Source organism: Labrus mixtus, chromosome 11 (genome assembly GCF_963584025.1).
Source record: "Labrus mixtus chromosome 11, fLabMix1.1, whole genome shotgun sequence".
Lineage (NCBI taxonomy): Eukaryota > Metazoa > Chordata > Actinopteri > Labriformes > Labridae > Labrus > Labrus mixtus.
Window position 1 is genome coordinate 10110131 of NC_083622.1, and position 27193 is coordinate 10137323.

At 42.6% G+C, this 27193-nt stretch overlaps 1 protein-coding gene across 9 annotated transcripts in view; it reads left to right on the top strand.

Moving 5' to 3' along the window:
* Nucleotides 1–2992: 2992 nt before the first annotated feature.
* Nucleotides 2993–27193, top strand: part of syngap1b (synaptic Ras GTPase activating protein 1b) — a 181138-nt gene continuing 156937 nt past the window's right edge. For 4 of the 9 annotated variants that reach the window (XM_061049930.1, XM_061049931.1, XM_061049932.1 and 1 more), the window contains exon 1: nucleotides 2996–3346. In XM_061049930.1, the coding sequence (XP_060905913.1) occupies nucleotides 3325–3346 (22 nt within the window). In that variant the 5' untranslated portion in view covers nucleotides 2996–3324. Of the gene's footprint in view, nucleotides 3347–27193 lie in introns of all 9 variants that reach the window. The other 5 variants (XM_061049940.1, XM_061049935.1, XM_061049934.1 and 2 more) reach the window with 3 other exon arrangements.

A 27193-nucleotide genomic window follows, 5' to 3' on the forward strand; every position in this document is an offset into this window, starting at 1 on the left:
CATTAACACTGTCGGCTGTATTCAAACAATGTTGGTGAGAATCTCCATTAATGAGTCTGAGGAGAGGATAAATTGTGTCACAGCCAAATGTGTCCTACAGGAAAGATTAACTACTTTATTTAGGCAGAAAATGTACAACTGCTGCCAACATGAAAGACAGATGTTTATTTTGTGTTTGTGCCAGTTCCATTGAGTTTTCAGGATGAATGAGCTAAATAATCACACCTAAGATTAATACCACACCCCTGCCTGAATTTGTCTACATTAGCTACTCCAGTGGAGTCAGCACACAGGCCTTGATAAGTAACTGTCGCATTGCAACGTGCAAAACCTTGTTTGGACAATCAGTCTTCTCTTAATGGAGACAGTTTGGACCATCTCTAATATTCTTCTATAGAGACACCTGCATTTATATTGTGTGTCATACCTGTGTTGCTCAAAACCTTCTTCAAACAGGATGGTAAGTATAGTAAACTGATGTTGTTATGTTAAATGAAACAAGTCTTTCAACATGATATATAATATCAGAAGTAAAATATGATTCCAAATCTTCTCCGCTCTGACCCTTTAAATTTGACAGACATCAGATGGCAGCTATTTAGTCAAAGTTGTGTTTACAGCATGAAGCATTATAATTAGACTTAGAGTCATTTTTTTTAGTTATGTGGTCATTGCCTGCTGCAGGCTTGTCAATAAAACACAATTTGATTTACTACTATAAAAAGCAGATGTGTAAATTATTGGAGTAATGGTTGCTTCATTTTCAGCTTTGGTTTCAGAGTTCTTATATTTTGCAGACGGTCTCACTGTAATTTCAGAGCCAACGTTTATTAATGACACCTGTGATTTAATAACTATGACTACTCTCTCTCTCCCAGCCCCAACATTTCACCAGGAAAACTGATAGATTTTTCTGTATGTCCAGTACCTACATATGGCAAGAATTGACAGTAAATATGACTTTGACTTGACTTTGCCTAGCATGAAAAAAACATACTGCACAGGTGTGCTAAATTATGAATTTTGCTGAAATTAAAACTTGCAGCAGTGGCTCAAAATGTGCAAATTTAGCAATGACTGTCAGAAGCAGCCCTCCCTCTCCATGCCCTGCTAAACATCACATGCATAAAGTTTGTCAATGAAATTGAATGAAAATAAAGACAAATTATCTGTGTTGGAGTGGAAAAAAGACAGAGAAAAAAATACAAAGACGAGTAAGCATCAGGGCACTGCCAGACATAATGGTGATGAACGCTGGCTGGAGGGGCCGATAATCAATTTTTGCTTGGGGCCCCAACAGACTCTGGAATCGCCACTGCACAGAAGGCTACTGGGTTGGTTTAATTGCATTACAGCAACTGCAGCTGCAGGATTGACCCGCAAGGGGGCGACTACCTATCAACATACACAGCAAAGGTAGGCGCTGCACTGTGCTGCGTTCAGTGTCTCTCTGAAGCTGTGGAGTGCAGCACTGAAGATCACCTGCACTTGAAAGTGTAGGGTAGCCTACGTTTAGAGTGTACACATTTCAGCATAGGTTGTTTTGGGGGTTTAAAGTCAACCAGAACACACGTGCACCGTGTTTAAAGCAGGAACACACGGACTGCTGTCAGACAGTAGGCTACAGCTAAAAGCTGTCAAGAAATATACAAACGCTGCTACCCTGAACACTAACATATTTTGTATTTAATTTCTGACCATGCAAATGTTTGGCTACAGCCAGTGAAGCATCTACTCTCTGGTTGTGACAGTTAACGTTTGGCTAAGTTAAACAGAACATAGGCTAACTAAAGGTAAACTGAAGAACCCAGATGTTTTTAATCACAAGATAACACCACAACATGACGACCTAGGCATTATGTTCATACTTAACGTTAAACCAATTTTAATGTTTTGAATGTTCGCTTTAACTTTTAAAGCGTTTTGTCTTTCCAACGTCGCCCGAAGGCAGCACACTCAAACACATGGCGCCATTTTGGCTCTACAGTTTCCCCTCCTCGATGCAGCTCCATAAACGTGCAGTTCCTGTTTTGGTCCGGCGTCGCATGATGATTATCTCTTTTTTTTTTTTTTTTACTGAGGACGACATGTGAACCAGGGCAGTTGTAGTCGAGAAGGAGAAAATTTGAACTGTGCGAAACTGTTGTTTTATTTTTCAGTTTGTCGGTAGCTGTCAGAAAGCTCGTTTTTACCTTGTTTTCAACAGGTAGGCCAGCCTATAAGATATCAATGCGGGTTCCCATGGAGGGAAATGTAAAAAAAAAAAAAAAATCAATTAATGACATTATTTGTAAAAGGGAAATTTAAATTTTTTTTAAAGATGAAATCACTTCATATCTATTTTCTATGCCAATCTTTCAATTAAGAAGACATAGGCCAACATTAAAAAGGCAATGAATGAATACATGATGTTGCCTAATTTCACACTGAAAACGTTATAAGAAATGTAATCAAAAGTATTTTTTTTAATTTATTTATAAAATGTGCAATAAAAAAGTAGGCCTAATGTTTAATATAGAAGCGAGGCAATTCACAGCATATGCCTATACTGCGTAAATGACGGTATGTGAAACTTATTGACTACCTTTAGGGCATCTCACACGCGCGCGCGCACACACACACACACACACACACACACACACACACACTCTGCTGTTGCCTGAAGCAGTACAGTAAATGAACACTCACTGCAACACTGCAACATCTTTCTTTCTTCAGAGACGAGCAATAAATGTTAAATGCATAGGCTAAAGATAGGTTATAGTTATTGTGAAACGTGTGCGCGCTCCCCAAACACACACACACACACACACACACACACACACACACACACACACACACACACACACACACACACGCACTGAACCACGCTAATGTGCGCGCGCGTGCTTGGTCCTCCACCCCCTTCTCTCTCTCTCCCCCTCTCACTCGTTCTCTCTCTCTCTCTCTCTCTCTCTCTCGCTCACACACACTCACTCACTCGTGTTTCACCCTCACACCTCAACAGCAGCGTGCAAATAAACACACACACACACGAATACACACGCACGCACACACATACACATACTTCTGCATCCTGTGTTTTTTTTTCAAATGCACCGGGAACCGGGCGCTTTATAAGCGGTCGTGGATTATGATGCCAGTTTTTATAACAGCGGAATATTGGCCTCTCCTTCGGCTTTAACTGTGATCAGCTCTCTATATCGCGTGTTTTCTTTTTAATTTTTTTTTTCTCCCAGATTGATTTCTAATTTGGTTCCACGTTACTTCTGAGCACCGAGAGACCGCCGAGACGCACAGCCCTACGTTCAATGCCGTTGGAACATGTCCTATGTTCCCTTTCAAGGTAAGACAGAGCAGATATTTCATTTATTTTTTATTTTTTGCCATCCACTGCATCTTTATTTTCTGTCCTCCTCCCCCGTTCCTCACCATCCCCTCTCTCTCTCTCTCTTTCTGTCGCTCTCTTTTCCCCTTCTCATCTCTTCTCCCTCTGTCTCCCTGGCACTATCATGTGCATTAGGCATATCAAAACGCACCATAGCCGACAGGTGCATAGAAATAGCCTGGAGTGCTTTCTAGATAGATGCCCACACTCTCCCGCACAAACACACACGGATCAAGCGCAGCGTGTGTCTGTATGGACCTGTGCATGCGGCAATTATAGTATTGTATTAAGGCATGTGTGCTGGTGTCACGGTCTACTCTTGCAAGTGCATTCCTCTGAAGGAGAGCAGCTGCACCACTATGATGAGAAATCTGTAATGATTAATGATCTGTAATATCACAGAGATATTCCTGTTATTATATAGTGGTGTAAACATGTTACCTATAAGTAATTTATCATGTCTCTGCTGTTTATATATAATGAACTTTATACTGCCAAATGATCTGAATATGTTCTTTGATGTAAACATCTTGTTCTTTTCTGATAGACATTCCTTGAGGCTGCTTTTTTTTTTTACTTCTTTAAGGATTTCTATCATGAAATCTTAAGATTGGGATTTGTAGTTTTATGTAACATCTTTTGAAATGCATTTTTTGTTTTGCCAATAGCCTGAATGGACAGTCTGAAACTTTGGCCCATTAAAATATGTAGATGACCAGATTGAGAGGCTACTTCTTCCTCCATACTCGAGTGTGAGTGGGTGAAAGGCGCTTCAGTGTATACGGTAAAGGCAGATTCCCCTTGGTATCATTGCACTGCAACTGTGACTAATGCTATATGTGAGCAGGCGTGCTGCAGTGAGCTGCCTCAAATCCATCCAGTCGAAAATTTGCAGTGTATGTGTTTGTGTGTGTGTGTGTGTGTGTATGTGTGTGTGTGTGTGTGTGTGTGTGTGTGAGAGAGAGATTATGAGAGGCTAATTTGGAAGGAAAAAAAAAGAGCGCCGTTCGAGTCGGATGAAACGCCCAGCACAAAGTTTGGAGCAACCGTGAAGGATTGAGGGTGTCGTGGTTTGTGTGAGTATACCTGTTATCGAGGGAGGCTAGATGCCAAAAAACTGTAGGGATGGGGAGGAAGTGTATGAGTGTGACAGAGAGAGAGCGAGAGAGAGAGAAAGAGAGCGTCAGTTTAGTCAGTGTGTGGGTTCAAGAGAGAGTGGAGGTGTGCTGCATGTGACTGTTTTCGGGTGAGGGAGAGAGTGCTCCTTTCATGTGTGGATACGCGCGCACACTCACAGACCTGTAACCCCTTGTGGAACAATATGGGTGCCGTCAAAATGGAGACTAATCTCGACCTGAAAAACCACAACTCTCAGCTCCTGGGCTTCAGCGTGACCTCAGAGTCGTCAACTGAGCTGCACATGAAAAGAGAGACCGAATTTAACTGCTCGGCTTCTTTTTCACTCTGCTTTTTTTTATTCCCTCCGAGCAAAGCAGATAATGGCTAAAATGCCCCCTTGTGCAAGTGCAGCTATGGAAGTTGGTTGCATAATGTTGGTGAGATGCTCTTCCATTGTGTGCGAGTGTGTGTGTGTGTGTGTGTGCATGCATGTGTGTATGTGTGTGTGTGTGAGCCCACTCTAGGAGTCATTGCCAGGAAATTGTGTGCACAGTGCTGCACCTTCAAAACCTGCCAGCGATGGCACTGATGGTGCTCTTTCTCTGTGATCGCACAGTGATGTTTCATTTCAGAAAACATTGTTTTCGGAGCTAAGCAGTGTTTATCTTCTCCTATTTGGTACAACTGCTGAGGGTTTAGCAGTAAGCCTGATGGTATGGCATATCAATGTGGGGAGACACAAATCGGCACTCGCTTCTTTTTTTTTTTTTTTTACAGTTTTAACTTCATAAGTGCAGCAGTAGGATTTAAAAATGCACCCTCAGCGGAGATGGAAGATTAAAACCAGTTTTCTTTTCCACCGCTATCTGCTGCAAATTTTGAAACTATATAATCTTAAAGTTCCTGTGATTCCCCTAAAACCTACTCAGTTGTTCCCTTAATTGAGAAGGAACCGTTTACTGCTGTTTATCTGATAATAGTAGGTTCTGAAGGTAATGTGCTTTAAATAATCTTAAAGTTTCTATGTTTCTGAAATGTGGAGAAGGCATATGTCAACCCTCGCTTGTTTCTAGCATTACATCCCTCATCTAATTTATATTATATGATCTTCAAGTTCTTGTATTATCTTTTTTGTAATGGTGCCAAAACAGTCTGGAAACAAACCAGCAAATATTTTTGACAGCATGTATGCAAAGAAACACATAAACATGTAGCATTATTTGCATGTTTCTGCATCAAAAGCATAAAAAAAGATGTTGTATTCTCACTTTTATGTAACTGAATATCTTTTTTTTTTTTTTGTTTTGCCATTTGATTGGTCCAGATACGCCATCTATGGAGGATACTTTAGAATTTGAGAGTTCTTTCACTATTGGCTCTCACACACTGCCAGTTGAACGTTGGATATACTTACATGTACGCCTGGGTTTGTCTCGCCTGCAATGTGTAACGCACACAGGCAGAATGGTGGGGTGAAGACGCTCCGTCCCTGATCCGCCATTGGAGGTAGTAACAGAGGCGGGAAGACGGTGGTGATGTGTAAAGCTGGAGCCTTCAAGTCGCAGCAGCGGTGTGTGTGTTTGCATGCCTAAATGAGTGTGTGTGTGTATGAAGCTCACACTCTTGCGCTTCCCCAACACCCCCCTAATGCAACGTGACCTCACACACACGGATACCAATATTACGCTGTTACTAATCAAGAGAAGAAAGATGTCATGATGGCTGAACTCTGTTACGGCTCTGTTGCAGCACCGAAACATGTAAATAATATTTTATACACTAAACGATTGTTTGGAAGATAATCAGAGACTTAAATAACTGTTGCCTGCAGCCATAGCGTGTGGTTTGACCCTCGAGCTCCATACACTAAAAACACACGCTTTCTACATGCCTCTGTGTACCTATACATTAGAAGCTCCATGGTTACTCAAGGCGATTATGTAACGCAGTGTGATATTTATTGCCGCACAGTGACTCAACACCTAGAGAGGGAATATGTGGTAAGATGGCTTATATTGGTGTGACATTGATTTGGAATGAGATATAGATCGACAAGGGGAGCAGGGGTAAAAAAAAAAAAAAAAAAAAAAAAAAATCAGTGATCTTGCAGATGTATTTGAGCCCACGTAGACAAGAGTGTTAAGCTAATGTACCAGGCAAGCCATTTGCAGTCATGCCAAGTACCGGCTCACATGAACAGGCAGTTAGTGGGAGGCAGGCAGCAGCAGCAGCAGCAGCAGCAGCAGCTGCAGACATGGGCCTTCCTGTCTTTTCCTCCCTCGTTCATTCTCTTAAACTTACACCTCCTTTCAGTCTTTCTCCTTCTCTTCCTTCTCCTCTTTCTCTCTCTCTCCTCCGCTGTGGTCGACCCCTCTTATGCTGAGCCACACACACATCCACACACACACATGCTCTCCTACCTCCTCACCGTCTCTTCTCTCTCCCTTCTCTTTTCCCTCCTCTACAATGGCTCTACCCATGAGTGCAGATGGACACTATGGAAGCAAGCAGCCAGCCGCTGAGCTATCCCTGGCCTTGTCGATTTTACAGTAGTTTGATACAGCAGCTTCTGTCAAGCATGGTCATAGTTAAAGAGACAGCACCACCACCAATGCACTGCAGCACTCCTCTTCTCCCTCCTTCCTGTTCCCTCTTTTTCTCCCATGTGACATAAGGGACTGTCTTACACCCCTCCACCACTCAGGCTGTGCCAAGAACCATCATCTGTTAGGCTATTACTGTACTGCATGCGCGAGCTTCATCTAGCCCCTGTGTGCACTAGATGATCTGTCAAAGGAGAGAGCCCATTCATTCTCCAGTGGGATGCTGAGTGTACTGGAGATGCGTCTGCTGCCGGCTTTTTCAAGTGTTGTGTAGAATTAGCGCTGCAGACGACCGGTGATGAGCAATTCGGGAGAAGTGATTGGCTTTTAATCACACGTGTAGGGCTGCATACTCCAGCACGAGAGCTTCTCCTCTCGTGTTGACAGATCTGTCGAGATCTGATGTTTGGCAAATCAAAGAACGTCCTGTCCGAGTTCAGGGACGTTTAATATTTCCTGTTCAGATCCCCTCTAGATGTGGGAAGTCAGCACTTCTAAATGTCAAAACCAGACTGTGCCTTCAGCTTTTTTAAGTGTCCCCAAAGCTGGTGAAAGACACCGATGGCAAGATATTGAGGAAATTTCACTCAGCGTTAAACAGGCCTTCATTTGAGTGCAATCACAGATCGTTTTACATATTAATTACCATGCCCAGGTGTCGTACTAAATAAGGAAACACAGGGTGATGCATGGCAGTCACACACTAAGCTTGTTTAAACATGATCGTCTGGCAGGTCTGTGATGCTCATGAGGTCAATCAATCTCTGACCTCGGCAGTGTAAAAAATATGTGTTACACCTGGGACTGTGACCGTGTAGACTCATTGATAATGTAACTGGTGGAAATATTGATGCCCCTGACGAGATCTGACCGTGACATGATCATTCACAAGAGAGTCATTCTTTATCACCGTTTGGGCCGTTTGTATTCAAGACCCCCGATAGCATAGTGCGTCATCTGCATAGAGTGTCACTTAGGCTGCTTTTGTAGTCGTACAGAGAAAATAATTTCTCACATTTGAAGACTCTGAATTGTTTATTTTTTGGCAAAGATAAAATCCAGATGTGGTGTCATTCTCTCTTTCTTTTCAACAAGTATCAATGGCTTGACTTCAGTCCACAACTGAGCCTCTTTTTTTTTTTTTTGCCCAATGCTAAACTCGCTTTACTCATGATTGCCCAGCCCCTTATTCTCTAAGAGCCTTTGGTGCTTTAGTGATGCTGGGGGAGTCTACATGGGGGCTTCTGGGGCCGAGTCGTTGGGAGGAGTGGCTGTTTAGATTCAGCTACACTTTGGGTGGGTGGGTAATTCAATTCTACTGCAAAGCATGGCGGAATGACTCAATGGGTTTGCGCAGAGAGAGAGAAAGAGAAAGAGAAGACGCCTTGGCTTTTGATTGATCTTGTCAGGATTCACTCCCAGCAAAAGGTCAGAATGAGCTGCCTCCTCTCTCCTGAGCCAATCAGTGGGCTGCCAATCCGGGATAATGATCTCCCTCTGGATATGGTTGGCTCATAATGTTTGCAGGCATGATGTTATCCAATCCCATGGATGCAGTGATTCAGAACTGTGAGTTTTAAGCCAAATACCCAAGGCAGTGTGAGAATTTACAGTACATATGTCAGTAGTATGAGTCATGGGGTGACCAATGGATGGGCTATTTTTTTAGATATGAATTCATGGCAAGAAGATAATTTATTTAATCTGTCCTTTAAAGGAACATGTTGAGGTTTGCTCAGCAATATTCTTGCTGAAGTCTTTTTTTTTTCCTCCTACATAAAATATCGTTACTAGGTCAACGGCCCTACGTTTCAAAATACGACTTTCTGTGCACTCTTCTAATGTCAGTCTGCATTCGAGTAATGCAACATCCGGGTAGATTAACAAAGTTTGGCAGAAGGTAGCAATGACATATAAGCAACATTTGGTATGACTTACAAAATAAAGCTGGCTGAGTAATATTTAGTTTTATTTTTTTTGTTATTTCTTTTATGATTAGGTCATGGTAACTGTTGCAAATCATTTCCCATTTGCCTCATTCTATAGCTTTTTTTTTAATTTTTTTTTAAATTGTGTTAATGCTCTTCTGACAGTATTCATCAGCAGTACATTGAAGACGCTGAAGTAACATAACCTGGGTTCTGAAATGTTGCACTCGATATTCCGTTATCACATCAAGGGACCCGCATGTGGACACTTGACTGATGATGATGCGTTATCACAATGGTCATCCTAAACTTAGAGCGCAGGACAGATTCAGCAGGAAGCAGCTGCAGGAAAATATCAAAACCATGGCAAACAAAGCCTGCAATGGCACAACAAATCAAAAAAGGACAGAGTTCAAATGATGCTAGACCACTGACTGTATGTAAGGATGCAGGGCACATCTGCCCTTCCTCTAAGTGTAAAAAAGTGAAGCCCAAATATCCTGATATGAACTCTGGTGAATTCCTTTTGGGAAAGAGTCTGCCCAGAGATTGGCTGAAGAAGCCAAGGTACTAACTTCCCTCCTCCTCTGCCACCCAAATCACCCTTTCCTCCTCTACTCTGGTACAATGTTACCGAGTGCTTCTTCAGCTGCACAGGTCAACAAAGCTGTCAATCATGGCATTACTACCCCTTTTTTACAGCATCAAATAGGCCATTAAAACTTCTCAGAGAGATGAACACTTGAGCATAAATGAACATGAGAAGAACTTACTATACAGACATAAACCATGTTAATGAAACTTTTTTAATTACAAGTTTTATTTTGGTCTTTATGCCCTTTTTTTAGAGAAGGTCGGAGGATAGAATCAGAAATTAGGGAGAGAGAGACAGTGGAATGACATTCAAGAAAGGAGCCAAAGGTCGGATTCGAATCTGGGACGCCCGCTAGGAGGAGCACAGCCCCCGCAGATTCTCTACTGGCAACCCCAAAGAAACAATTATGTGATGTGTATTTGGATCTTATACTTTGTCTCATCTGTTAACATGGAGGAGGCTGCCTTTAGTACCTGTAGTACAGCCAGTCACCAGAGGGGGATCCAAATAGTTTGGCTTCACTTTAAGAGCACTGTCTTGTTGTCCATTTTTTTGTACAGTCAATGTGTGAGTCATGTACCTGAAGCATACATTTAGCTACTGGGTTGAATCACTTGGTAGTAAGAAGGACTGACTTCCCACAGTTAAAAATCATGATAGGTTGAGGACATTTTTCAAAGAGAAATAACTTTACAAAGTTTATTAAGAAAAGTAAGTTATGATAGGAGATTGAATTATTTAACTTTTTTGTGCTGGCTGAAAAAGCCTTGGTCGTGCTGAATTAAATATACCATACACTCTGCAGATTTATCAAGTACCACATTTCAAGTACCTTTTAAAAAAATCCCCCTGAAGAAGCTGGGTGTCCAGTAAAATAAGGTCCACTACCATAGGCCGAAAAAAAATGGACTCTGAAATTAATAGAAAAAAAAAACACATCTGTGCACCGAAGCCTAAAACTGTATTAAACATCAGTGTCAGGTTATCAATCTGTGAACGAGGTCTCCAGCTCTCTGTTCAGTCTAGTGTAAGGCCTGCTGCTCCACGCTGAAATAGACTTTACTGCACTGTCGGGAGTTTAATCAGGCACCTGTAGAGCCATTCATTACAGGGGTTTCTCTATTTTTACCTCTTTATTGCTGTTTGTGCGTTTGTGTTTGCTTATGTAAGCATTGTATTCGTGTGTTGTAAATGTGCATGGTTGAGTTGTGCGTCCGAGGCTGGGGCGCTGCTGCAGTCTTCTTCGGTTCAGTGGAGAGAGGCGGTCGTGTCAGGTTATAGAAATGACTTTTACAGTCCCAGTTCGGCTGCATCAAGCCTTCATTTAAACTGTGGATTAAGTGTGAAATGAATGAACTTCACTTAACAATGGAAATGTCCGTGCTGCAGTGTTTTTTCCGACCACAAATGAGAAACATTTATTTCGCTGAAGGCCGCATTAGTGCAAGTAAACAGTAGTCTCAACGTTGAGGAAGCACGGCTCACAAACTGAGAACTGAGATTCTCCACCTTTCAGATCTTTTAACATTAACTTAAAAAATGCCTTAATCAATACGTTGATGTGGATAGATTTTTTCTAAGGCTTCTGTTTTGAAATATTTGACAAGGCAACATGTAAAACATTTAAGTGTAACTAATCAATGATCGCATTACTCAGTACTTATTGCACAGGGTGTTTAGAATGAAAACATATTTATGTGAAGATACATCGTCAAAATCGTGATAAATCTATTCAAAGGTGTCAAGATTCACATCGGTACTCTGAAAAATGAATCTCAATAGTATGGTGAGCGTCAGCAGCTGCAGAGCAAGATTTAGATATTGAGGACGCACCGCCGTCTTTCAAATCGGGGGTGAGAAGATAACAGACAAAAACGGTGTGCAGGAAGACGAAGAACTACACAAAAAGCACGACCAACATGATGCAGCATTTAATCGACACCACAACGAGAAGCTCCAAAGCACACTGACAAGCGTGTTTGAAGCCCTTAAAGGAATCTTTTGCAGTCATCATTAGTCTACGGTCTCATTTTGTAAAATAAATTGTGAGAGAATCGTTACATCAAAACATCTTTATGATAAAACGGGATTTCAGAAAATGTAATTGTTGTGTGTAGGAGTATTGTTGTGCAGATCGAGAGTGGACTTCACATTGTGAGGGAGGATTGCTTTTTAATTTGAAAATTATACATAGAGCATTGGTCCCCAAAGGCTCTAAACTCCTGAAGTGGAGCGGCCTTTCTTGTCGACGTTGGTTCCTCTGCTCGAGCTGTGGTAGGCTCAGCCTTTTCTTCAGTGTCGCTATCACTCATTTAGTTTTTTTTAACGTTAAAGTCTTAGCCTTATATTCATAAACATGATCTGGCTTTTGAAAGGAGCGATAACGGAATACTTCCAGAAAGCAGCGGCACTGCTGCCGAATAGCCTCGCAGTTATATTGCCCATCCTACAGAGGATATCGTTCTCCAAGATGGCGGCCTGGGTACGACTCTGACCTGCATCTCTTTTCTCACACCTTCTCATCCCTGTTTCTGACTCTATGGTCTTTCCTATCAAAGGAGACATACTGTGGAAAAGCTTGAAAAAAAGACAGAAAGAAGGTGGTAAAAGGAGAAGTAAAGAAAAGTAACATTAGGTTGTTTTCATATTTGCTGATTCCACTTCTCATATGAGACACTTCCCATCTGCTCTCTGTTTGATATTTATGTAAATGAAAATTATTTTAGGTTTAGGACATCAACAGAAATCCTGTGTTCTCTTCGAAATCTTGATGTTTTTCTTACATTTTCATAAACCTAACAAATAATTGATAAATTGGGAATATAATTGCATGCAGATTCAGATGAATCTGCATTGCAAATGTTGATTGCAGCCTTATTCATCACACAGAGAATCTGTGCATATCCTTCAGCCGAGTTTCATATAGTTATAGACCACAGCCAACATCTAAAGGTGAAATCCTCCTCAACAGTACTCCTCTGCTCTTGAAGTGTTCATGAAAGTAAGCATCACAGGTTTGTCTGTTTCGGGTTTACACGAACGCCTCTCAGCCAAGAAGACCGCGGTTTGATCCTTGGCTCTTCCTGTGCACAGTTTGCACGTTTGTGTGGGTTTTCTCTGGTTTCCTCCCACATCGAAAAGATGTGCAAGTCAGGCAGAGTGGAGACTCTAAATGGCCCGAAGGTATGAGCGTGAGCGTGAGTGGAAGTCTGCCTATCTGTGTTGAACCTGTGTTGGACTGGCGACCTGCCCGGTGTCCTGCCACCCGCCCAGTGCATGCTGGGATAGCCTGTAGCCCCAGGTGTGCCAGGGAAGGATGAAGTGGGCCGAGAAGTTGAATGAATAAATGATTAATTAGATTCATTTTCCTCTGCATTAAAGTATCAAATACAGATATAGAATATTTTAAACAGTCAAAGTTTGTGGGTTTTTAGGTTCTCTGCGTTCCTCCATGTGGAACACACCTGGCAGAAGTTTTCAGCTGAATTATTTAATTATCTACAGAAAATTCAGCTTTTGTTATAATCAATCATTTTACTGGTTAAAGCAAGGAGGCCAAAAATTCACATATTAGGGTTTGTTGCATGTCTTTATTACTTTAATTGTAGAGTAATGAGAATGAGAATGGGTCGTGTTACATTTGTACTGAGTAGTATTGACCAATCACGTATCGGCAGGTGTTCTGTTTATGAAGGAAAAACAGTCTGTATAGCAAAAGCTGGAGGAACGGTTTAGGAGTGCTGCGTCTGAACAGGTGCAAGACGATCAGTAAAACAGACAGAATTCAGAAAATATGAAATAAATAGTGAAAATAATCGGTATCGAAAGTATTGCACGTAATAAAGTAGATTGCGCTTAAACGTCACGTATTGTGCAAAATAAACTTCACCATGTTTTTCCAACACTAATATGTGTCTCTAGTCCGTCTACAAACCCCCCAATGATGAGAAAAGTCCATCCTCTCTGTCTTTTTTCTGCTCCACTTTTCAGAAAATGTGTGCTCAAACAGGCCGTTTGGAGATGTTCCCTTCATGACATCACAAAGGGCAGTAACCCCTCCCCCAGGTGGGTGACACTCCCACAGCTAGGTGTTTGTTCTGCCCTCTGAGTCTGCCTTCTCACCATGAACAAGAGGCAGGAGAATTAACAGTTTGTGACCAGGGTGTGAGTGGTCTTGAATGACTTCTTGACTCTGCAGAGGCAGCAGGGTTCTGCAGATATAAATACACAGAGAGTGAAATTTTGCACACGATAAGATAGCCGATGGGTTCCAAGACTGGTGTGCAGTTATCATCCGTAGACACCATGCCCAAACTCATGGTCTGTTCTCCACCTGAAGTTTTAGGAGTGATGGCACATTTTCTGGGTACAATCGAAGCTGTGAAAAATTGACGTCAGAGACTGATCGTTCTGTAGGCGACTTTTCCAGCTGTTGAATTTAACCCATTAAAAGACTTTCTCTTAATGTTTCGAGGAGAACCACATTTTCATTTTTACTTTTTGAATTGTTTTGCAATCTGGTATGTTTTAAAACTATATCATCAAGGTTTTTCTATAGTTTCATGTGTAGAATAGAGTCATTTATTATCCGATAGTTTCACAAGAATCACTTTGTGTCTGTCTGCATGCCCTCCTGTGTATTGCTGTGTGTGTTCACGTCATTGTGTGTATTGTGTGTAGCACGTGTGTAGCAGTGTGTTACCTCCACTCAAAGGACCTCATAAAGGTTAGCAGGCTCACTCAGCAGCTGATGGTAAATTTAGCCTCCTTTTCACACAGTCCCACACACCATTTGAGTATTTTTCTACTGTATCAGAACACATGCAGGCATGTGAGCGTGCCGGAAGAGATTTTCCATTATTCCGAGGTATTAATGAACAAAAGAAGAGGTGGCTGTGATGCAACATTTTGCTCAATATTTCATATTTTGCATGTAGGAAGGAAATGTTGATTTTGGATGTTCTGGGTTTATGCTGATGAAGTTTGACATCCCAGAATTAAGATGAGTTTTTGGAGATACTTTTGATTAATCCCTGAGGGGGGAATTCTGTTTTACACTTTGTTATTGAGAGACATGCTGCTCACACATAGGCCCGAAATACACACATGCACGACCAGGACCTGTGGACATGCACTAATTGAGCAATGTCACCCACTTTCCACGTACCCTGTGCATGCTGCAGCCCGTCAGCGCCACGGATATGCTCCGTTGGATGACGCGCGCCCTGCCCCACTGGATCCGATTCTGGTATGTGAGCGCAGTGGAGTGCAGCCATGTGCAGTTTTACACACATCTAGGGTTGCGAAGGGGTGGAACATTTCCGGAAACTTTCCATGGGAAGTTAAGCTGGGGAATTTTGGAGATATATTACCCCATAATATCATCAAAACTTACTTCACTTTATGTAGTCCACGGGCTAAAATGTGTGGTCCAAAAGTGGTCCAGGGTTCTAGAAATCATCTGTGCGTGTGATTTTATTTGTTTTATTTGTATTTTATTTGTATATTTTTTTATTCCCATAAATTCCCGCTGATTCCCATAAATTCCCATTTATCCCCCTAAATTGCCGTTAATTCCCAAGGAAAGTTTCCAACTTTGAAAATTCCCTGAATTTTGCAACCCTATACACATCACAGGAGAACTTCAAGATCACGTGGGAATAAAGAGAAAAACATGCAAACAACATATTGCTTTGTCTTTCTGAGGATGATTTGTTCTTCATCCTGTTTCTGTTTTGACGTAATGTTGATGAAGTGATGGAAAATACGATCCTGAATCTGCAATATTGGGTTTTTATTTTGAAATTAATCCGATGCTCTGTGCGTTTCCTTGTCTTGACTTCCTGTCCGGGTCGTTGTAGTTGGTGCAGCGCACTCGGAGCATAGCAATGTGGCGATGCTGGCACGCTCTGGAGACGTACCGGGACGCTTGCTGTGGGAACACAGTGATTGACTAGAGGGGCAGCAAACAGCAGCGCAGTGCGCGGCGCTGACAGACGGCTCTGTTTTTTTTTCTTTTTAGTTATCCTTGTCAAACGGTTATGAGAGGGTGCTGATAAAAAAAACTGCTTTCAAGGTGCCAAAAACACACTTTTAATTTTGGGTCCTCGCTTCACTCTCACCTTTAAATTTGGAAATTGAAAGCCTGACTCAGGAGCATCTAATATTTACTCGTGCCATTCAGGACCAGCAGGAAATAAATGCTCCCATCCAAAGATCACTGCACCAAAGAGGCCACTTTTGGCGGCGTAATATTTCATTGTAATCCCGAGGAGAATCGTTAACCCCACAGTTCCTGTTGTTAAAATGTTCAGAGGTGTTGAGATTGCTGTATTTAAGGCCTGCAGCATTCCTCTCACAGGTAGAAATGTACCACCTTGTGAACTTCTTTTTTTTTTTGTAAAGAGGTCTGACGTTTTCCCCTCGCAGTATTTGCAAACACAAAGATTCTCTAACTGCTCTCAGCTCCAGAAACACGCTGACATTACTTATGGGTGAAAGGTTGCCTTGCAGAAGCTACTATCAGAGTAATATGCCACCACGTCATAACCCCCAGGTCCCGCAGCCTGGCTTTACGTAACACGTGCAATGTAGTGGAAAATGAACATATGACAGGACTACTGTACGCCTGCTTGTTCCTCTCTCTCTGGGGATCGAATGCTTGATCTCTGCAGGGTCAGAGAAACATGTGAGTGTCAAACGCTTCTTTGATATTTCTCCACTTTTACAGTTTCAAAGCAGGATATTAGATTTCTGGTATTTAAATGAATCACAATGTCAAACAGTTCTGATTTTTAAATGGTGCCTTGCAGTGCTCACAAACTGTTCAGTCAGCGTTTGACACTCGAGTGAACACAGATACGGCTCCGCGTGATGTTTTATTAATTACCCGTTTCCTTCTTCATTAAGAGACGGCCGACACACGAGACGAGAAATAAACAACCTTTATGTCCTTCAGGGGGAGTAGAACAACATCCATCTGTGTGAACTTCTTACAATACAGGACATGACATAGAGATGGAACAAAGGAGCCTCATGTTATTAATAATATCATCAAAAGAAGAGAAATATATGTAAAATGTTACATCAGACCTGTGTGTTGATAAGTCTGTTGACTTGATCAAAATAAGAAATGTGGGAAAAATAAAGACAACAAATCAAAACTAAAGAATATTATGTGAAAGAATTGTGATATAGGGGCGCTGGTGGCGCAGTGGTTAATGTGAGCGCCCCATGTATGGAGGCCATGGTCCTCCAAGCGGGCGGCTCAGGTTCAAATCCCACATGTGGCTCCTCTCCCCCTTGTCATTCCAACACCTTTTCTCTCTCCCTGATTTCCAACTCTATCCACTGTCCTATCTCTCCCAAAATAGGCCCAAAAATAAATCTTTAAAAAAATGCAAAATGTTTTAATACATTTTTTACATTTTCTTTTAAAAAGACATGAGATTGAAATCATATCATGAATACATAATGAATCATTATTTTATTTCAGGTCTAGTTTTCTTCATAAATGTAAGGAATCATTTTACTTGAAGTTATTTTAGGGGCTTTATTAGATCGGACAGCTGAAGAGAGACAGAAAATGTTGGGAAGAGAGGGGGGGGGGGGGGGGGGGGGGGTTACATGCAGGCTGGTACGACAGAAACTATAGCCTCCATACATGGGGCATGCAACATTACCGCTAGGCCATCCAGCACGCCATCAATACTTTTGAACTTTGAGGTTGTTGTTTGGTTACTGCTGTAGTAACTTTTTCAAAATGCCTCTAGAAAAAAAGAATTAAAAACAAATCCTGAATCTAATAAATCCATGTTTAACACACACTCTCTCTAAATGACTTGCAGCCAGACTTATCATTCACTCAATCATCTGCCAAATCTGTAAAACTCCAATGCACGCCCCTAATCTTTTAGGTTTCAAATCCGCTCCCAGGCGTAAATGATAATGTTAGAAATGAGGAATATACTCTAAAAATTGGGAATATTTTATTACAGATTAGGATTGTTGTGTTAACATATTTTTGATTCTTTCAGAATGAGGAGAAAAATAAGGAAGACATTTGAAACTAAGGGTCTAAAGTTTTATATAACTGCAGGTCAAACTGATGAAATGTGTGTATTTAAGGTTCTGACAGAGACAACATACAGAAAAGGGAAACAGGTTCTGGTTGACAGTGATCTGTGCGTTAGAGTCCAGCTCCGGTTGGTCCGTCTGTTTCCATCAGTCGTCTCCTCAGGACGCTGTCGGTTTAGCTCGCAGCATCTATCAGTGGAGAAAAACATCTGATCTGATAACAGGACTCTATAATCCGTGAGCGGTTTAACCGAGGAGGACGTTTTGTGTCTGATCTTTCAAGTGATGTCATCACCTCGCCTGCTGAGTAAACTCGCCGGCGCCGAGCAGAGAGACGTGGACTTTAATATACTGTGGGGGGAAAACGGGAAGAGCTGACTTGCATAAAATGAATGCCAAGCTGTCCCCCAAAGACGGAGCGTGCACTCTGAACAAACGCAGTAATCCTCCAGCATATGCTCCGACTCGCACTGTATTTCTGTTGGAGTACAAAACAAACAAAAAAGAAGCCGGAAATCACAGAACGTTGTAAGTCAGTGAATACGTTTATAGACTTCCTCGTCCAACTCTGCTGGACAGGACTTTTATGGTTGTTTTTTTTATTTTATCCATCTTTAGGAAGTTTCTTCTAGAGATTTATTTTTTGGGCATTTTTTTGTGCCTTTATTAGAGAGACAGGACAGTGGATAGTCAGAAATCATGGAGAAAGAGAGTAGGGAATGACATGCGGGAAAGGAGCCACAGGTCGGATTTGAGCCTGGGCCGCCCGCTTGGAGGACTACATCCTCCATACATGGAGCGCGCGCTCTAACCACTGCGCCACCAGCGCCACCAGTGCCCCCTTTGGGAGGTTTTCTTGAGCATGCCCAGCCGGCTCTCTTTTCAAAACAATCCCCCTTCCTCTCAGTCGTGTATAGAAACTCATCCTGGCACCTTGGAGATGCCTCATGCAGCCGCAGCGTTCCTCAGGTCATGACCGAGCTGCCCCCGTTGAGCTGCTCGGGTTAAGCTGTCTTGCCCGGGTGGCGATTGTTTGTTGAAACACGCGAGAGAACATCTGTCATTTACAATCCCCGCACAAGAATTCTTCCAGCGGGCTCGCAGACTCGAACCGGCAAACATTTCACTCACAAGCCCTTTAAAAAAATAATAAAATAAAAAATCAGACCCTCCAGGGATGACGCACATTACACGTTCATTCCACTTGCCTTGAATTGGAGTGATGATGTGAACTAATGGCATCTGGCAGGAATCACTGCTGTGCACTGAGAGCCCGCTGCTTATGTCACGTTTGTGGTGAAGGCGGCTGCGCTTCCATTGGAGGTGTACGTCTGTTCGCGTTAGCGGCAGTGCAGAGCGCCGGGAGGCTTGAGGTGAAGGAGCTCTCCGGGAGCTGGCGGTGACATCACTCTGTACTTTGTGACATCATCAAGTAACAGTGAGGAGAGTGAGTGGATGAGTTTACAGTGACACATGTCTGTGTTCATGTAAACACTGTTGTTTGATGATTTTGTTACACGCCTGTATGCCGGCTCAAACATTCAGCCGCGGCTCACGACTACTTTCTAAGATAAATTAGAAAAAACCAACGCCGCCAAAATGTTCACGTTGTGCCTGAAGTCTGTCCCTTTGTCATTCGAAGCACTCTTCCCAACTCGTCCCGGCTGCTTTCTGTTAAAGTGCCTCTGGAGATTTTATGGTTCTAGCGCCTCATTTGACAGGATTTTCCACATTCAAACTCACTGCCTGCCATTATGAATCCTAATGTAATGTATTCAGGGTCATATTTTCTCAATCACACACTTACAGGCTTTAACTGACTTCACGTTTGAGTGTGGACGACAGATTTTTGTGTCGCCCGGTCGCAGGGGATGAAAGACGCACAGAACCATGTTGAGAGAATTTAAAGACAAATCGTAATGAGCAAGACACAGACATTAGAACTAAAAATATATTGAAATGAATAGACTGTAAATAACAATAGATGAAGCCAGAGTGATGTCACCCATCTGTTCCTGCAGGGGGCTCCGGAGGCTCATCGGCAGCAGCCGCCATGGTGGAAATCCTGACTTAGCCTAACTTTGAGTCAACCTAACGACGGGACGAGAGCTGGAGCTGAGGCGGGTTTTAAGCCTCCTGACAAAACAAAGCGCCCACCTGTCAATCATGTCAGCCAAGCGTCTAACTATGGTTAACACGTCTCGTTCATAACATCAAAACGGATTGGTTAAAAAAAAAAGTAATCCCCCGTACAGTGTGTGCTGTTCGAGACATGAGCTAATCAGACCCATATTGTTTTTATACCCGGCTGTAAACACGTTATTTTTTATGATGTAAAACAGGCTTTTTATAATGTTGTGTGTATGTGGCTTCTGCAGCCAGCCTCGATGAACCCTCGACGAAGGCAGGGTTTTGCACTCTGGCATTGGCTTCATTTTTCCACACTGAAGGTTGCTGCTAGATTGAAATGTAAGATCCAAAAGAAATACAGAAATGTGAATAATTAAAATACAAACTAGGTTAAAATATCCTCAAACTGGGCATTTTTTCGTGTAGGTCCGTGCAATACACCTTAATGTGTGTGTGTGTGTGTGTGTGTGTGTGTGTGTGCGTGTGTGTGCGTGTGCACGCTCATGTGTCCGGTCTCCTAAGGGATCATATTGCGTGGAAAAAAACAAGAACACCTGCTCTCCGTACACTAGACACACCGTGAACCGTGATCCATTATTAAGTCCATCTGCTACGACACGTCTACCTGAACCATGACGGAGTGTGGATGTGGTTGAAGCAGAGGAGACGGGTTGAGGAGGAGGAGGAGGCTCAACATCAGGAAGTTGTTCCCACGCTTTAAATGTTTGTGTGTCTGTGTGTGTCTGTGTGTGTGTGTGTGTGCTCCACATGTGTTTCATGCACCGGGAACTTGCCGATCGTGAGCTGTGAAGAATGAGCGAACATGTTAGCCCCGCTGGAGGATGCACTCTAGAAATCAGATTTTTGTCTCATGCCCCGATGACTCTTAAGGCTCCCGTAGTTAATGGAGTTTGCTAGCATGTGCACTGATGAATTTATATGGGAAGTGACAGCGCTGTGATGGTGTACCATGTAGTCATGAATATCTAAAAATGACGGCTGTCAAAATACCCGTTTATCGTCTCGGAGGACACAGAAGTTCTGCAGGTCCGCTGTTGTGGATGTGGATCTGTTGGTGCACTTAACCTGTGGACCCTGCTGTGGGTTTTGATTTACCTCACGGGGCTCTGTCGACTAGCAGCAGGAACTCCATGCCAAAAGATGGCAGAGATTTTAAATCCCAATAAGTCCTTTATAAATGTCGTAACATTTCTGAGATCTCCAACGGACCCTGTGAGGTAATAATCCCACGGTGCTCTGTATATCTAGTGGATATCAGCATTGTAGCACCTTTCATACAACTCAACATAACTCCACATAGTGCTTTACATCAACAGAAAATCAATCAACACAACAAGCCCGACTTCATGATTGCCACACAAGGTAAATATATGTTATAGATAAAGGCCTCGATAAAAACAGGAACTGAGGAAACGACACATGAATAGTGGACGAGGATACACAGGAGGCAGGTTTAACATAAATGTTAAAAAAAACACTAAAGGAAGAATCTGCGATTTTTTTGATCCAGTAGATGTCGCCCTTGAGCATCAAAACAAACTACTGTTTGGCGACACCGCCGTCACACCGAAGCCTCCGCTGTCCTCCAGCGACACACTCCAACCCCTCTCTACTCTCGCTCGCACGAGAGTTTCCCAATTGTCCTTTGCTCAAGCTGCAACGCCGGTCCTGCATTGTTGTTTTAGCAGGCTAATGTTAGTTAGCTCGTAGCTTCATATTACACATACATTTACAAAGGATGGCCGTCATCTAAAAACGCATATGTGACATCCAAATAAGCAACGAGTATGTTCTTCCTCTTCTCTCTAGTCCATGACTTAACCAGCTGACACACAAAAGGGGAAGAGCCGGCAGTCCCGTCCATGTAAACACGGCTCTGACAACAACACGGCCAGCGGGGCCCAGGCCACTTGCACCCGCCCTTTCACGTTGCCACGTCCCACCTGGGGGGCACAACCCAGATTTTGAGAAGCACTGGGTTATGGTGTCTGAATAGTGCATTTACTGGCATGCTCAACCATACAGGATGTGCATTTCAGCAGTGTCATGCAGGTCAATACTCATACTTGATAATCATGAAGGCTTCAGCTGTAGCAGAACGCTACAAGCCTGAACGCCTAACTCCTGAGTTAACACCGTTACCTTTAAAACAGCACAGAGCTGGTAGGAGTCATAGGATGTGCATTTTCAGTCTTTTCAGGAGCAGGCAAAAACATAAAAACACATTTTATAATCTACACTGACCAGCAAGCCAGGCCACACATCATAATAAGTCCAGACACACTTTATTCAGAATGCTCCCAGTAGATAGATTTAATCAAGTCCATCGTCGTTTCAGCTGATGGGATCAAAATGTTAGTGGAATTATTGCAATCTGCAGTGGATGTCTATGTGGAGCATGCTGAACACAGTGTGCAACTCTTATCTGAAGCATCCTGCAGCTGAAGAAATACTGGCTGCTCATTCAGCTGAGAGATGGGCCAGGTGGAACGAACCGTGTCCGTCCTGTGGTCTTCATCTCCCCGCTGCCAAACAAATAACGGCCTCATAGACACGGGATTCTGAGAGACGATACGCACATTTTGAGACTGAAGCAGCAAATCAGGCGATAGTTTGTGCAAATTTCACGAGGGAAACATTTGGTTTTATGCAGAAATATAATCATTTTGATTTTCACTCCCAACCTGTGTGGAGTCTGATTTACCGAGACAGCAGCTAATTATGCAATCAGAGCTTCAGACTGACTCCAGGCAGACTCTTAGCAACAAAGTGCCTTAAAGGTGCAGTTCACACATCTGCGCGTCCAAAATAGAATCTGGAAAATACAAGGTTGATTATGGTTAAACATGATTAGACTCTGAAGAGACTTAATTTCAACAAATATAATTCAGTTTTTTACTTTTTAGGTTTTTTAAGTTTCTGCATCAGGCTGAAATAAACTATTTGGCAACAGAGCAAATATACGGCACACAGCAACAAACAAACACAACTGCAGACACGAGTAACAGGACAAATATGATGTTTAAACAGCTTTACAAAAACAAACATAAACATGAGTGACAGATGAATAGCACATGAAGATATTTCAAGTAGCAGGACAGTTAGCGTCCATAAATAACCCATAAACACCCCGTTCTGTGTGTCACTGTGTATTTGTGAGAAATGCAAACAGGATTTATAAACCGGTCCTCAATGTGATTTGCTAAATCATATTCATGTCAGGCCACTTTAAAACATTATGTAGACTTTTTTGGGGGGTTACTGAAAGTCCAGTGAACCCAGACTAATGATATTCTGGAGGAGAACATTTGCTTACATTAAATAATACATGTGCAGATTCAAATAGTTAAGAGTGAGAATTAAAGGATGTAATCAAATGTATAAGATAAATTAAAACGGATGCATCACACAGTTTTCCTGGAGCTAATGGAGGATCCTTCATCGTGGGGTTTTTTGTCATTTCTGGGAATGGGACAAAATATCAAAAAGGCAATATATCATCATCCTGACTGGTGTGTTGAAAGTTGCTGGTGATAAATATAGATTTTTCAATAATAAAAAAATAAAATATGGCGTTCTAAACAGACTTCCCCTTCATGACTCCTCACATGGGTGCTTCTGACATGGATGAGGGTAACGGGTAACAGAAGAAATACGGATGGTCGAAGCTGCAAACTCTGTTGTTGAATTCGAAGCAGGTGCGGAGGTGCAAAATCCTGCAGTTCGCCGAGTGTCCACTAGAGGCTGGCTGCAGGAGCACAGGAAGTCACAGTCTGTTTTTACAGAATGTTTACAGCCTGGCTCAAAAAAACGAAATTGGTCTGATAAGCTCTTGTCTTGATTGTTACACACACTGGACGTGAGGTGAATTTTTGGATAACCTATCAGTTTTGACTTCATGAAGGATACGCGTTATTCACAGTAAGGCGCGTGGCCGACCTGACTGAAAGGCGGCACGATGTAACAGTTTGTCTAGAGCTATAAAACCCGCCTCAGCTCTCAGCCTGTGGTTAGGTTGACTGAAAGTTAGGGCGCGGCAGAATGACCAGCACGGCAACCAACATCGATGGGACTCCAAGGCCTCTCACAGTTACAAATGGGTGACGTCACTCAGGCTTCATCCATTAACATTTACAGTCTGTGATGATGTCATACAGCGGTGAAAGAAGTGATGAATAAATACATGAATCCTGCACTTTACATTTTTGGGCATGTTGTTATTTTAAGTTGATCAGATATCGCACAGAGTCACTGTATCGTGATGTTATCGTTATCATGATCATGTATCACATATCGTATCATATCCTGGGTCACCCTGCGAATCCCGACCCCTGGTCATCAATGGATAGCGACACCTGCGAGCTATTTCAGGCAGACAACTCGAGCTGCACTGATTTCACACTTGACATGCGTCATTATCCACACTCACCTGACAAACACATCCTCTCTATTTAAGCTGCAAGACATCTGGTCTCTGCCAGCTCTGCCCTGCACGAGTCGTGCTGCACTCTTACTTTCGTCCCCATCACCACCTCAGCATCCACCTTTAGGCTCCTACAGGTTAGGTGATTATCTCCTCACTCCTCAAATCTCTGCGGGTAAAATAAATCTGTAAGTAGGGATGCAGTGGGGGAGCCTAGACGCCAAACACAAACTGTGTTCTGCTGCTGTAATAAACATTACAAACCATTACAAACACAAGTTCCCTGTGTGAACTAGTCGTCAGTATTTTAAACATATGAACACACAAATGAACAACAGGAGTGACTTGACTCAAGCAACACAGCTGCATCATCATTAGTAAATGATGTGTAATGGTGCTGTTGCTCCATTTACTTGCACTTTTTCTTCTTCTACTACTTCTACTATAATATCTGCCACAATAAGAAATGTCGTTCCTTCTTCGAAAGGAAAGTTTCTAAACTATTCCCTTCATGTCTGCTCTGCTCCTCCCCTCATCCTCTGTGGGTCTGCTGGCTGGTTGTCAGACACTGATGGGGGGGGAACAGGATTTTGGAGTTTGAGGTGTGTTATGAGTGAGAAGTTTCAGCGTCAACCCTTTGGGTAATAGGACAATGACACAGTTCCCAGTCTATCTCTGGATTGAGGCCACTTGACTATAATTGTTCTTTATCTCTTAGGGACAGCTTGGCTCGACCCGCTTTCAATCAGCGTGCTGACACCGAAGAGAGAAACAAAAACACGCAGGGGGTCAGGGCCTGAGGAGGGCGAGTGGAGAGGGCAGCTAGGCTAACACAGGTGTGCTTCAGTGCAGCTCAACGTCCTGCTTTAGAAAAGGATGTACCGTGGAGAAAATTGACTATTTAACATTTTACAGATACAACATCAACAACATACTATAAAGTGTGTACTTAAAGGGGTACAACAGGTGTGAAGCAGCATTAACACACACAGATCGGTTTGTGCACATTCACACAAAGACTAAATGAGGACGCAGCAGCCACCACAGTTAAATGTGAGGACGACCTACTGTAGCAAACTGCAACAAGAAAACTTTCTCTGAATCACTTTTAATTGTAAATGTGACATTCAGGATGAGTTAGCAAGTTAGCTAGCCCCTTGGAACAGATCTTCAGAATCTGCAAATGAAACCATTTTATATGCCTCTTTATCTTTCCGAACCTGTCAGGACTTCGAGGGGTTTCGACGAATGATGTATTAATTGCACTTCGTTCTCCAACTTATTTTAGTGTTTGTTCCCAAAGGACTTTATTCTGCTCTCCTTACTTACTTTCAGTCGTGCGTCCCTCCCCACCCTGCCCCCCAACATTTCTATATGACTGTTTGTGTCTGATCTTTTGACACAAGACTGCACATCAGGTGATATACGTGTGAACAAGGTTTTTTAATGATTTATTTAGTATCCAAACGATTCAAAACGGAGAAGTACAATAGCTCTTCTCAGCTGCACAAACTGCAGAGATCTAATCAAACAGTGGTATAACATCGAGGTTTCATATTCGACATTGTCGCACCTCAAGATGGGACAGGAAGGACGTCTCTCACTCTCTGATCACCTGCAGAGCATGTGTGAGCTCTGCAGGTGATCAGAAACAAGGCAGAGGGTGAAGGGAGTTTGTCCACCAGTTCATTGATCGCAGCTGGAAATGTTACAGAGACAAAAATTCTAATAAAAATAGTCTGCGCACGCCCAGTTATCGTCTACATGTGGCTCCTGTTTTTTTATGTTTTAGTGACACCAAGTTTTGATAATGAATCAGACTCACATGATAAGATGTGATTTTTTTTCGTTTTTGTTTTTGATGTGACCTGTAGGATTTTTCTCTACCTAAACTGCAGCCAGTTAAACAGTGGGGTTAGAATACATATGTTTCCAGGCCTTGTTGTGGGAACTCGCGTCACCACAGCCCTCCCATGCTTCAATGATGGATCATTTAGAATATCGGGCACCGTAAAATTCAACTACCGAGGGAGGAGATAACATTTCGGCCGACTGTACCACACTCCTGTCTTCCAAGGTGAACCCGGTGTAAATAATAGCTCAATGATATTAGGTGAGAAGCCAAACAGAACCAGCGGCAGTTTAACTGGAGGACAGGGGCATCCATAAACCCTTCCCCTCCACATCAATCCTGCAGTGGTGCTCTCTCAATCTCCACTCTGAGCTTTACGGCACCTGCAGATGTCAGCAACATGAGAAGTGATTTTGCCTTGCATGAGGGACTTCTGTCAGGCAAAATTGTTATTCAGTTGCCGAAACATGATGCACAGAAAGAGTTTGTTATCGAGCTAGTGACCCTGGATTCTAAATATTTAACAGCTATATTACCATAATAATGGCATTTCAAAGCTGGAATAAAGCAGTGTAACTGGTGGCACTAATGAGGTGCAGGAAGGCATCTTTATTTCAGTGCAAAGCCTTTAGTCTCACACTTACAAAGTAACAAAACACACACAAGCTTTGCTAAATATTGCAGGTTCCCACCACAGACTCTATATAAGTGACCAGCCACTGTGAACTTTTGCGGGTCAATTGATCCTTAATCCTGTTTTTAAAAATCTTCCTAGCTGATAAAATGCTGTAGTATAAATTGAGACATTTGCCACTTGTAAGCACAAAAGCTTGAATGGATTTGTCATCTTCTACCAGAATTTATGATGATAGTTTCTTCCTCTTGTGCTTTGGCTTTTCAAGATAGCCTCACTCTCGTGTCTCTTAGCCAAATGTTGGTGTATTGGCTGTTCTTAGCATTTTTGCCTTCAGTGCGGCTCTGGCTCATAGAAATGTTTGTCATCTCAATGCATGATTGAGCTTTACTGGTGCATGAGGGACTCAACTTTACTTTGGGTT